Source organism: Spodoptera frugiperda, chromosome 11 (assembly GCF_023101765.2).
Source record: "Spodoptera frugiperda isolate SF20-4 chromosome 11, AGI-APGP_CSIRO_Sfru_2.0, whole genome shotgun sequence".
Taxonomy (NCBI): domain Eukaryota; kingdom Metazoa; phylum Arthropoda; class Insecta; order Lepidoptera; family Noctuidae; genus Spodoptera; species Spodoptera frugiperda.
Window position 1 is genome coordinate 10,573,649 of NC_064222.1, and position 12,804 is coordinate 10,586,452.

Genomic DNA, 12,804 nt, shown 5'->3' on the forward strand with positions numbered 1-12,804 from the left:
TAACTGGTGAAAAGTGATTGTACATTGTACAGTGGCATTACGTGACGTAATGTGCACCTCTGATTAACAAACTAACTAAGATTGGAATCAGACTGTTCCGAGGTACTTGGATTGTATTAAATAATTCTTATTTGAGATAAGCGACTAGTTCCATTTTTTATATCAAGAAGCCCAAAAAATCGAGCAACCGAAAGTTAATAAACTTGCCCTTCAAAAATAACAATTTTAAAACATACATATCTTTACTCTTAAAGTCTTAACTCCTCATAAAATACAAGCTCTGATAACAACGCCTCGCGATAGTAGTGTCAAGTGCGTTCATATTGTGCGACATTGCAGAGTTCGAGGGAATGCGTGCGCGTGAGTCACGGGCGGGTAGGATGCCTGCGCGCGCGCCGGTCCTGGGTCAAGGCAGCTCGCCGCCCTGACCTTCCGTGTGTCACACGCTATCTAAGTAACGTTCTGCGTTGTTATATTTAATTAGTCGAGTTGTGGAGTTTGTTTCAATATTAATTGAATTTGTTAATTACAGGGCCTTTGTAGTTAGTGTTCGAAAATTCTTTCATTGCACATTCTTTTTGATATGTTATTATAATATTGTGCGAGTAATAGTGGATGACCCTCATATGCTCATTTTAAAAATGTTTTATCTTTTCTTTTATTATCTACGTTGTTTCACAATTACAATTTCTTCTTATGTCCTGGAGCCTCATCTCTCTATCCTACTTCACCTCTACTTATTACTATAGAGAATTATTAGTATAAAGATAAGCTAGTACTTATCTCTGCCTATCCTACCTCAACATCCTTTCTCTCCATAACATTCAACTTGAAACAACACTCAAATATCCACACAACGCTATCTTTACATTTATTTTCCACCACATCTGTTGAAGCGCCTCTTAAATTGTGAATAGCAATAAGACATAGTTTGTAAGATTTAATTATAACATTTGTAACAGGCGCTTAAAGTCCCTGACCTTTGTTAATTTAAATGTCATGTCATTCACTTCTCTTTTTATTAAAACTGCACACTGCAAGCTACGTTCCTGATTTTTTTATTCCCGAAATATTCTACTGAGCTATCACCATTTTCTACATGGTCCGTACGAGCCGGATGATCCATCATCTACAACCAGCAAAGTGGAATAATCTAAATATTGGATATTTTGGAAATTGGAGTTAATAAGTACCAGAGTGAAGAGGTGACGAACACGTTTTGGAAAAAGTGGATTGAACAACGAGTGAAATCAAACAAGAAGTGTTAAAGCCAAAGCATTATAATATTAATTAAATTCACCCAACACTCATAATAATAAATCAGGTAAATAGGTAATTAACATAGGAATTAAGTAGCGATTATAAGAACAAAGAAAAGGTTAGTAACATATTTATACATATTTACAAATTATTTACAACTTTATACAATTTATTTACAAGGAATTATGTACAGAGCATTAGATTAAAATATATTTTGTAAAATAAAGTTAATATGTGCTTAAAAATACAGTACAGTAGTGTTAATGTTTACCTACATTAGTTAACTTTTTATTGTTGATTTACAAAACATTATTTATTCAAATTAATCTTTACAATTACATTATTGTTGCTTTGTATATCCTTTAAAACGTAGATAAAGTAATTAATTTGTTTGTTACATTATTCATCAGAATAGTTAACCTTACCTACCTACTTAAATACGGTAGTTCATTATAATTTGCAGTGAATGTTTTGTTAATAATTCATCATCATTGTTGCTTAGTTTCATTATTCATAACATTAGGTATTTTTGTGACATATAGTTTCGTAATTTAATATTATTACTGTACAATTTCAGGTCTACGACACCCTCCTTTCAAAATGACTGACGTTAAAGAACTTAGAAAAAAGCGAAGCAGCTATAAAGGAAGATTAACTGTATTTTCAACGTTTTTAAACAAATTACAAGATTCCACAGTAAGTCCGTCTCAGGTAATGGAGTTGCAATTGCGTGTCAATAAATTAGAAGATTTATACAACGAATTTAACGAAATTCAATTACAGCTAGAATGTATGTGTGACATTGACGCCGAGGCACTTGAACGAACCTCAATCGAATCTCAATATTATGAGTTAGTGGCTCAAGCTAAAGTCATGTTAAATAAATATTCAAAATCTGAACAAGAGGAAATAAAATCAACCACTAGTAGTAAGCGTCAATTCATCAAGTTGCCCACCATACAATTACCGAAATTTTCAGGTTCCTATAACAGTTGGCTTGAATTTCGCGATACCTTCACTAGTCTCATTCACGGCAATGACGACATAGACGAGATAAATAAATTCCATTATTTGAGATCGTCGCTGACAGAATCTGCTGCTATCGTCATACAATCAATCGAGTTTTCTGCTCAAAACTACAACATGGCATGGGAACTTCTATGTGAGCGATTCGATAATGAAAGATTATTGATTGAGAATCACGTTACCGCGTTATTTAATATCGAATCAATCACTAAGGAGTCCTCAACTGCATTAAAGAGCATCGTAGACAATGTCAACAAAAATATCAGAGCGTTAAAAACATTGGGTGAACCTGTTGATAGTTGGGACACATTACTTATTTACATAATCAGACAAAAACTAGACACTAAAACATTCCGAGAGTGGGAGGAATATAAAGGGCGTATTGATAAATCGAAACGAATCACTTTTGATCAGTTCATTGAGTTTATGCGTAATCGCGCTGAGTTAATAGAAACACTGGAAAAATCACGTCACTCCACAAATACACACACAAACACAAAACAAAACACTAAAATTAAATCCTTTGTAACGACAGAAAACATTAGTAGTTCATTGTCACGTAGTTGTCCAAAATGTAAAAGCGATCATAATCTCAATTCATGCCCACAGTTTTTATCACTAAGTGTCAACGATAGAATGTCCTTACTGCCTGGCTATAAGCTATGCTATAATTGTTTGCGTCACGGTCATTATCCCAGCAATTGCAAGAAATCAGGGTGCAAAATATGTAAACGCAAGCACCACACGCTTATTCACAACTCAGATTATAAACCTGTTTCAAGTAAATCACCTGGGACTACTGATAAGGCTAGCGCTGAGTCATCCTCCAGTGCTGACACAAACAATAATAATCACGTTGCGCTCTCAGCTAATATCTCCGCACAATCGCATACGAGCAGCACAGGTAACATTTTATTGTCAACTGCATTAATTAGGTGCTACGATGTTAATAATGAGGAACACATAGCTCGAGCGCTCCTTGATTCTGGTAGTTCGGCTTGTTTAATGACGGAGAATTTATTTAATAAGTTACAGCTGCCTTACTTGAATACAAACAAATCTATACAAGGTATTAACAATTCTCTGTCGCATATTAATAAAATGTGTCGGGTACACATTAAATCGTTGCACGAATTTTACTCAAACGACTTAACTTGTTTTATCTTACCCACAATTACAGATAACGTTCCCGCTAAACAGGTACACGTAAACATACCCTCAAATATTCATTTAGCTGATCCGTATTTCCACACACCGGCTTCTATTGATATTATTATAGGAGCTGACGTATTCTGGAGTTTATTAGGATCAGATAAAGTTTTATTAGGTGATGGGAAACCAACACTTTATCAAACTAGACTAGGTTGGCTAGTTTGTGGCCCAATTAACGGCGGCTATGATAATAATTCAATTAACTGTAATTATGTTAATGATTGTTGCGAAAGTTCTTCGTCTTCCAGTTCGAATGAGTTAACTGACATCCGAAACCAATTGACGCGTTTCTGGCAGCTTGAAGAAGTTGGCCGTGATGCATCAACTTATTCAGCTGAGGAGCAAATGTGTGAAGAACACTTTATAAAAAACACGACGCGCCTGTCAGATGGCCGTTTTTGCGTTAAAATACCGCTGAAGGCATCTACGGATAGTTTAGGCGACTCATATCATCGTGCAAAACGATGTTTTTTGTCATTAGAGCGCAGAAATCACAAACAACCTTCACTCGATAAAATGTACAAAGACTTCATGACTGAGTATATTAATTTAGGTCATATGTCAGAGTGTCACATTAATGAAAATTTACAGTCATATTTCATTCCTCATCACGGAATCCTGCGCGAAAGTAGTATCACAACCAAATTACGCGTTGTTTTTAATGCTAGTGCACCCACTACCTCTGGAATCTCTTTAAATGCAATCCAAATGGTGGGACCTACCGTTCAGGACGATTTGACTGCAATCCTTCTTAGATTTCGAATGCATAAGTACGTCCTTTCTGCTGATGTTGAGAAAATGTACAGGCAGGTGTCTGTACATCCTTCAGATAGGCACCTGCAGCAAATAATTTGGCGTGATAATTTTAATAACACTTTTAAAACGTACCAATTAAATACGGTGACGTACGGCACAGCTAGTGCACCGTTTCTCGCAACTAGGTGTATCAAACAAATCGGTCTTGAATGCCAGGATAAAAAAGCCGCGGAAGCCATTCTTCATGATTTTTATGTAGATGATCTGCTGACAGGTACTGACGTGTTTGAGGAAGCTCAAATGTTGCGACATAAGGTGACCGATGCTCTTGCGTCTGCTTGCATGCCATTACGGAAGTGGAAATCGAACGAGCCCTCTTTAATCTCAGAATCAACTGACGAGTCTTATTTCGAGTTCCACCAGCCGGGCGACACCTGCAGTAAAACACTAGGACTTAGTTGGCGAACTGACACAGATGATCTCTTTTTTCCTATAAAGGTTCCCGACTGCACGGTAAATACTAAGCGTGGCATGTTGGCAGTAATAGCACAAATTTATGATCCTTTAGGGTTGTTAGCACCGTGTGTCGTGAGCATGAAGATGTTGCTTCAAAAATTATGGCTAGACAAATTAGAATGGGACGATCACTTATCACCTGACATTGCAGCAATATGGGCAAACACAATTAAAAACTTACCGTGTATTCACAATTTGCGGATAGCACGTCGGGTAGTCTGTGACGCATACAAACAATTTGAATTTCACATTTTTACCGACGCTTCGGAGCAAGCATACGGAGCTTGTTTGTATGTTCGCAGTATTAATGAGCAGGGTGATGTCGATGTGCGATTATTTACAGCCAAAAGTCGCATCGCTCCTATTAAACCGTTGACTATACCGCGATTGGAGCTCTGTGCTGCTGTGCTTGGTGTACGTTTATACCAAAAGGTTGTTAGTCACCTTCACATTCAACCGTCTAGTGTTGTGTTTTGGACCGACTCCATGATAGTGTTGGGTTGGCTTAAAATGTTGCCTATAAAATTAAACACTTTTGTTCGCAACCGTGTTGCCGAAGTTTTAGAAATATCCGGTACGTGTGGTTGGAGACATGTATCGACCCACGACAATCCAGCCGATTTGATAACACGCGGGGTAGAACCGACCGCTATGCAATCACTGGACTTGTGGTGGTTCGGCCCATGTTTCTTAAAATGTGACAGTTCTACATGGCCACCCATTTCTATAAATACTCAAAATCTTCCAGAAGTCAAACCTAATAATATCTTAGTTAATTTAGCTCAAGAAAATCATGCTACTGGAGATTTAGTTAAAGGAGTAATCGAATTCAATCGATTTTCCAATTTTAGTCGATTACATCGTTCTATTTGTTATGTTTTACGTTTTATCAATCTTTGTAAACGCTGTTCCTCAATAAATACATCCTATTTTACTGCACAGGAATTACAAGATGCATTGAACTTTATTATTATCCAATCACAAAAGGAGTCTTTTCCAGAATATAATTTATTACTAAATAATAAACAATTACCTCATAAAAATAGATTATTAAATTTAAATGTATTTTTAGATAATAACAAAATTATTCGTATAGGAGGTCGTTTACACAATTCCGAATATTCTTACACAAAGAAGCACCCAATTTTGATACAGTCCACTCATCATTTCGCTAAACTTTTATTTCAATTTGAGCATATTAGATTAATGCATGCAGGTCCTCAATTATTATTAAGCACAATACGAGAGACCTACTGGCCCCTTGGTGGTCGCAACTTAGCGAGAGCCTGTTGTCGTCAGTGTGTTCGGTGCCAGCGAGTAAAGCCTCGCACAATTGCTCCTCAGATGGGTAATCTCCCACTCAGCAGACTCTCACCAGCTGACTATCCCTTCCAAAACGTAGGCGTTGACTACGCAGGCCCTATTGCCTCGGCTAGTCGTCAAGGCCGTGGTTGTAGATTGGTGAAGGTATATATAGTACTTTTCGTATGCTTCACAACAAAGGCCATTCATTTAGAGTTGGTGGGTGACTTGACGAGCAACAATTATTTACAAGCTTTACGCAGGTTTATGTCTCGGAGAGGAAAACCTCTCAATATTTATTCCGATAATGGAACTGCTTTCGTAGGAGCATATAATGAAATTGCTGAGTTTTTGAAGCGCAATTGTGACTCCATTTCTGATAGTGCGGCTCAGGATGGTATAACCTTCCATTTTATACCTGCTTACGCTCCGCATTTTGGTGGTCTTTGGGAGGCGGGTGTCAAGTCGACCAAGTATCATTTACTCCGAGTGTTGGGCAATTGTAATTTAACTTACGAGGAGCTTAACTCCATCCTGATTCAAATTGAGGGCATTTTAAACTCTCGACCGCTCACACCACTTTCGTCGAATCCTGAGGACCTGTTACCTCTCACTCCTGGTCACTTTTTAATCGGACGGCCTCTCACCTCTCTTCCTGTCAAGGATTTACGGGATCACTCCACCTCTCACTTGACGCGCCATCAACGCCTTGAGCAATTGCGGCAGCATTTTTGGACGAGATGGAGCAAGGAGTACGTCTCAGAGCTGCAGCAGCGCGTGAAGTGGCGGACCGGCAACGACAGCCTGAACCTGGACACCCTCGTGGTTATAAAAGAGGATAACCAGCCACCCATGAAGTGGAAGCTGGGTCGCGTTGTTGCACTTCATCCTGGCACAGACGGGATAAGCAGAGTAGCCGATATCCGGACTGCAACTGGCACTGTTAGACGGGCATTCTCTAAGATTTGTCCCTTATTGGAAACTAGCTGTTGAAAGGCAAGCTTTCAACGGCCGGCGGCATGTTGAAGCGCCTCTTAAATTGTGAATAGCAATAAGACATAGTTTGTAAGATTTAATTATAACATTTGTAACAGGCGCTTAAAGTCCCTGACCTTTGTTAATTTAAATGTCATGTCATTCACTTCTCTTTTTATTAAAACTGCACACTGCAAGCTACGTTCCTGATTTTTTTATTCCCGAAATATTCTACTGAGCTATCACCATTTTCTACAACATCCGTTGCGTCCATCAGACCTGAATGCTTCTCTCTGTCCACAAGAATGTAATTAGTGAATAATTTTAGCGTAACTCCTGCGGTACAGAGATCACTCAGTAATCGGTCCGGAGGTGAAGCTATTAATATACCAGCAATGAGTCTTTATATGGACAGCCGTGTCAACTTGTGGGTCACAGCGGATGCACACATACAGAGATTACGGAGAAGTATCACGGAGTATTTTTTATTGGATATCACAATGACAGCCTATAAGTGGCCACTGCTGACCAAAGGTTTCCTATCGCACGGAGAAAATTTGAGCATTATTCACCACACTTGCTCCATACGGGTTGGTTATGGGATATGCTATCGCGTTATTACGTCTAGGTTACATGTCTGTAGATGATGTGGTAGCTGAGAGGTTTAAGACGCCCGCTTCTCATGCTCTCTCATGAGGGTGCAAGCTCGAAACCTACCAACGGCAAGTACCAATGTGTCTTTTTGTAAGTTATATGTGATATGTGTGACAAACGGTAAATGAAAACTTCGTAAGGAAACCTGGGTTATAACTTCTAATCATAAATTTGAAATCGCCAACGCGGATTGAGCAAGCGTGGTGATTAATACTAGAACTTTATCCGTGTGAGAACAGGCCTTGAGTCAGCAGTGGCCTATTATAGGCTGTTGATGATGCGTTAAAGTCCGTAAATGGTAAACTCTAGGTGATTTTATTCGGTTGGAAATCAGTCGATAGTGTATAATAAGGATGTTAGATCATAATTTCGTTCGATGTCCTGTTATTATGGCACTATCTGGTAGTACTTATTGGTAAATATTTCTATTAATAAGTAAATTATAGCTCAGAGTCAACATATCGTGAATTTAATTCTATTCTGCCACTGGTACCGTGATATTCTTTAACACACGGCCCACAAATTTTTGTTCTACATCTGAGTGTTTACCAAAGTTAACTTTCTGTGAATTCCCTGTCCGTTCGACCAGCCGCCGGCGCCAGCCACCAGGTCAGGTATGCGCACTGGCCACATACTGCCAATGTATTAGCCACTCGATCATTATCTGATTCCGATCAGCTTCCTTTGTTGTGATCCACTTGTCATCTATACGGTGATATCTTGTAAGTCATCCGTTCAACTAGTCTTGGTTATTGGTGAATGGTATAAATGTATCTAGTTGGATTTTCGGGTGAAGTGGATGTTTTTCTATTCCACGACGGTGGCAAGAAAGCATACGACCCACCTGATAGTAAGTGGTTACCGAGGCCTATGAACGAATGCAACACTTGGGGCATTACATGCGCTACAAGTATTGCCCCCAAAGTATCCCATATTGTAGCCTACTGGGAAAACTTGGGCAGGGAGCTCATTCCACAATCCGAGGGTCCGTGGGAGGAAATTCCTCTGAAACTGAACAGTAAGGGACAAATTTTTCTCCAATGTGTGACCGCAAACCCCTTGTTGTTGGCGAGTGGTGCGATTGTTATTAGGTTTTTAATGATGAGGATGAAAGTAATATAACAGTAGAGGCGGAGAGAGGAGATTTTTGAACTTATAAATATAGATCGGACTCTTTCAACTCTAGTAAAGGCCACATACCAGAGCATATTTGATCTTTGCACCGTAGCTTAGTTAATAATTAAAATGTAATTACCGTATTGGACCATACAGCCTGTGTGACCATATCAAATCTATGATAACATCATATTGCTATTAGTTCACCTGTTCTAACCTAATTACCTACCAGGGTTAGACAGCTTTAATTATAGCTATAGGAAGTACTATTTTAGTATATGTATCCGGAGCGCTGCAGACTGCCTAGCGGGTTACCGGGGCCCTGGCTCCGAAAAGAACGAGAAGGAACGGAGTGGTTTTTTTCAAGACAACTTTAGAACCATTACCTAAACCCAAAACACCGTCCATAAGGTCTATTACCCCAAAAATAAAATACTGCTCTTAAACTTGAAGCCAATAAAATCAACAGCACACAATGTTGATAGTTTGGAGCCATTTTGAAAAAACTAGGGGTTAAACTTTTATTGCCTAATAAAAGGGACGCGAGCAAACTTGGTTGCCCCTGGAGACCACCCGAGTCTGCAGCAAATAGATCTGTACAGTCATCTCCTACAGTGTTAAGTTTAGTACATGATATTTTTGAATTATGTGATACGTTTATGATAATTAATTGTTTTGTGAATTTGATTGAAAAGGAGTAACCTCTGGATTTTCTTGCTCGTTCTTCTCCATAGGAATCAGCACCTTGGAACGAGCAAATAGAGCAACTAGAGGACTGACCGACCGATAGATGTTGTTATTTATTATATTTGCTATGACGTTCAAAAGTGCCTTCGTGGTCTATATGTAATAAATAATTTTGACTTTGAATTTAAAATTATCAAGAAAAATATCCAACTCCACAGTTTGAATTTCTGTTTATTGTATTATTATTTATAGTAGTATTTTGTAGTATTTTAGTAATTGGTTTATGGTATATTGGATATCCGGTGAAAAGTGAACATTATGTACTACCTTCTACCAGCGTCTTCGCCTGCGCTTTCGTGGGATAAAAAGTATCCATCACCTAAATCAGTTCATACCCTGTCGGAATTACAATCCGTTCAGTAATTTCAGCGCGATTGACGGACAAACACCTAAACAAATAGACTTCCACATTAATTATGTGTGATTTTGGTGTTATTAGTTTTTGTATAAAATTTTTAATCTTTTACTGGATCGATAAAGCGCATACGACATTTTAGGTGTTGTTTTAGGCTACAGTAACTGCTTCTATTGGTGTAGAATAGGTACTACTACTGCATAAGTAGTAAACACCCTTATGTATAAATATCGACTAAGATAATAATTATTTTTAAAACAGTCATTACATTTGTGTAACTGACGATACTAGCACAGCAGCCGGGCATCGCCCGCATCGTTACAAACTTAGTGACAAACAAACACGTGTTGCGAGGGGAACATATGCGTGTACGCATCTCCATACTGCAAACAAATATACACCTTATTTCATACAACATAAGGTTTAATGTAGTTTAAAGTACATGAAGTTTGTGAAGTCACTGAATAATGAGCTGTAACGCGTAGAAAATTAAGTTAAAAATGATTCGTTAATTCCATTAAAGCTGCACAAGTAATAAGTTTTTCGTCTTTTATGCTATTCATAACAAATATTACTTACATCGAATTAAATCTTAGACATAATCTTTAAAATACAACCTTATTCAGACTTGTGTAAGACTCAAAATTGATTGTTAAAATATCATTTAGTAGGTACTGCGTAGAAGGACCCGTTTCCTTTAAGAACTACTAACCTATTTTGACACCTATGTCTTATGCGATAAGGTTGAAAATACGTGTGTTATTTAGCTACGCACGTGCGACATAAGAAGGGTGTCATAATAGGTTAGGAAAGGGTTATTGTAGTTATCATCAAAGTGTAACGCGCATGCGCGACCCACTCAGGCGTGATAAAGCTTGCGCAAGAGTCGGTAATGTATTGATTGGATAGAAAATGTATTAGAAATATTGATTTAATTGTACAATTTTGACTGTAACTATTTATAATAGAATGTATTTTGACACAACATACTGATTTGAAACATGCAAGATTGTGTATTTGAAATGGTGCATACACCTTTGCATACATGGGCGAAAGAGCTCAAATACTTGATAGTACTTGCCTCTTTGAGTACCTAATGTATTGCTAGATAATATAAGTGATTTCCAATAAATAAAATAATACCCTCCAAGAGGCCAATAATGCAGTTCTAACTCCTCCGGTGTTACGGGTGTCCATGGGCGGTGCCGATTACTTTCCGATTTAGGTTAGTCGTTTGCCCCCTAGCCCGTATTCATCATCATCATTAGCCTATATGTGGCCCCTGCTAACCAAAGGAGACCTTCTCACATGGAGACGGATTGAGCATTAGTTAAACTTATAATTAGAAATTATAAGCCCAGGTTACCTCACGATGTTTTCCTTTACCGTTTGTCAGTTGTGTCTAAATATGTTTAGAAAGTACGTATAATTCAGAAAAAGTCATATTGGTACGTGCTGATGAGAAATGATTTTCAAATAGGTTACAATGTAACTTTTTTACACGTCAATCTCTTAAATAACTAGATGAGGCCGGCATTTCCTATCGGAATGCTAAATCAAGACTCAAAGGTATACTATCATATCTGATGTTGGCATATAATTTCGATCTTCATTCACATAATAATCCAATGCAAAAAAGAATACAAAGACCAATTGTATCATACAAGTGTCAGATTGATCCGTAGTCGCGTGCCCCAATTTGTGAGGTAAGGAAAAAAATGGAGTAATCCAATGATGAACTGTTTCCATTATGCCGGTGTCTGTCAAATCCGGCCAGGAATCAGGTCAAAGGAATTACTATCAATATGTACATACAAAACTTTGCTGTGATTGAATTACAAACAGACAACTTGAAACATTTAATAGTAAAACGTTTTTTAAAAGAATGGAAACGCTTTCAATAGTTAAAGTGGGAACCTCAATCTTTGAAGTTCATCTTGGCTGACAATATTATACGAAAAATTAGCGAAATTGGTAGGCCCAGTAGTTAAGTCAAAAAGTGCATTTTTCTCTTTGAGCTAATTTGAACACGTTTTACAAATACGGCATTGCAATAGCCATGCCAAATTTCCGCAACATTTCTAGACAACCTACAACATTACAGCTCTTCTGTGGTCAAGGAACATAGAGCTGTTTATACAGAATTTAATACTTGATTAATTTCATTATTTATTTTGTTTAAAAATTTCAACACTTTTAATCTTCAGTTTTCGTTAAAATACTTATATTTGCTTCTGTTGACAATTACTACTTGTAGTTTCATTTAAATCCTATGAGTAATCTCCATACTGTATATCATTACATAAATAATCGTTTTTTCTTCCGATTCGTCATTTTAGGTTTTCTTAAAGGTTGGGGGAATAGAACTGTATTTTTATGCGCATACAAAGTAGCGTGCTGAAACTAGTATACAGTATAAATCGTGGTACACATTGTGAACCACTTGCGCGGTCGTTGACATCCGATTAGATAAGTGTGTGTGTATGTGTGTGTGACCTATATTTTATCTGTATTTCTTTACATAGATTAGCTAGCAGATGTTGATAGGTTAAAAATATTGAAAGAAGGATTCGTGATGGGATTATCTTGTTCTAATGATCTTAAAGTGATGAATGATGAATTGAAGTGTGGCTTGTGATGATAAAGTAGAGTAGATACATTTGTCTATCCATATTCTTCGCATGGGTGTGGTGAAAGCTGATTAAAGGACTGTTTTATAAGACAGGGCAACAGTGTTCTCTGATAAACCCTTTTTATAACTTGTATAAGTCTACATTTTTATCAGTGAGCTTTTCAGCGTGAGTTTAGGGAACAGCGAGTAAAGTTCCCTAAGAAAAGGAGGATCCTCCGACCAGGCGAGGTGATCATGCCTGGCGGGCTTTCTG

General features: G+C 37.8%; 2 protein-coding genes across 2 annotated transcripts in view; both read left to right on the forward strand.

Annotated features, from left to right (window-relative positions):
• The window catches only part of LOC118274467 (GAS2-like protein pickled eggs), a 155,119-nt gene that overhangs the window by 41,979 nt on the left and 100,336 nt on the right, over positions 1-12,804 (forward strand). The window lies entirely within an intron of this gene.
• Positions 892-7,248, forward strand: LOC126911229 (uncharacterized). The gene has a single exon (XM_050697055.1). The coding sequence runs from the start codon at positions 1,861-1,863 to the stop codon at positions 7,063-7,065; it is 5,205 nt and encodes a 1,734-aa protein (XP_050553012.1). The 5' UTR covers positions 892-1,860; the 3' UTR covers positions 7,066-7,248.

Coding starts and splice junctions, on each gene's coding strand:
- LOC126911229 (XM_050697055.1), top strand. CDS start 1,861: ATGACTGACGTTAAAGAACTTAGAAAAAAGCGAAGCAGCTATAAAGGA.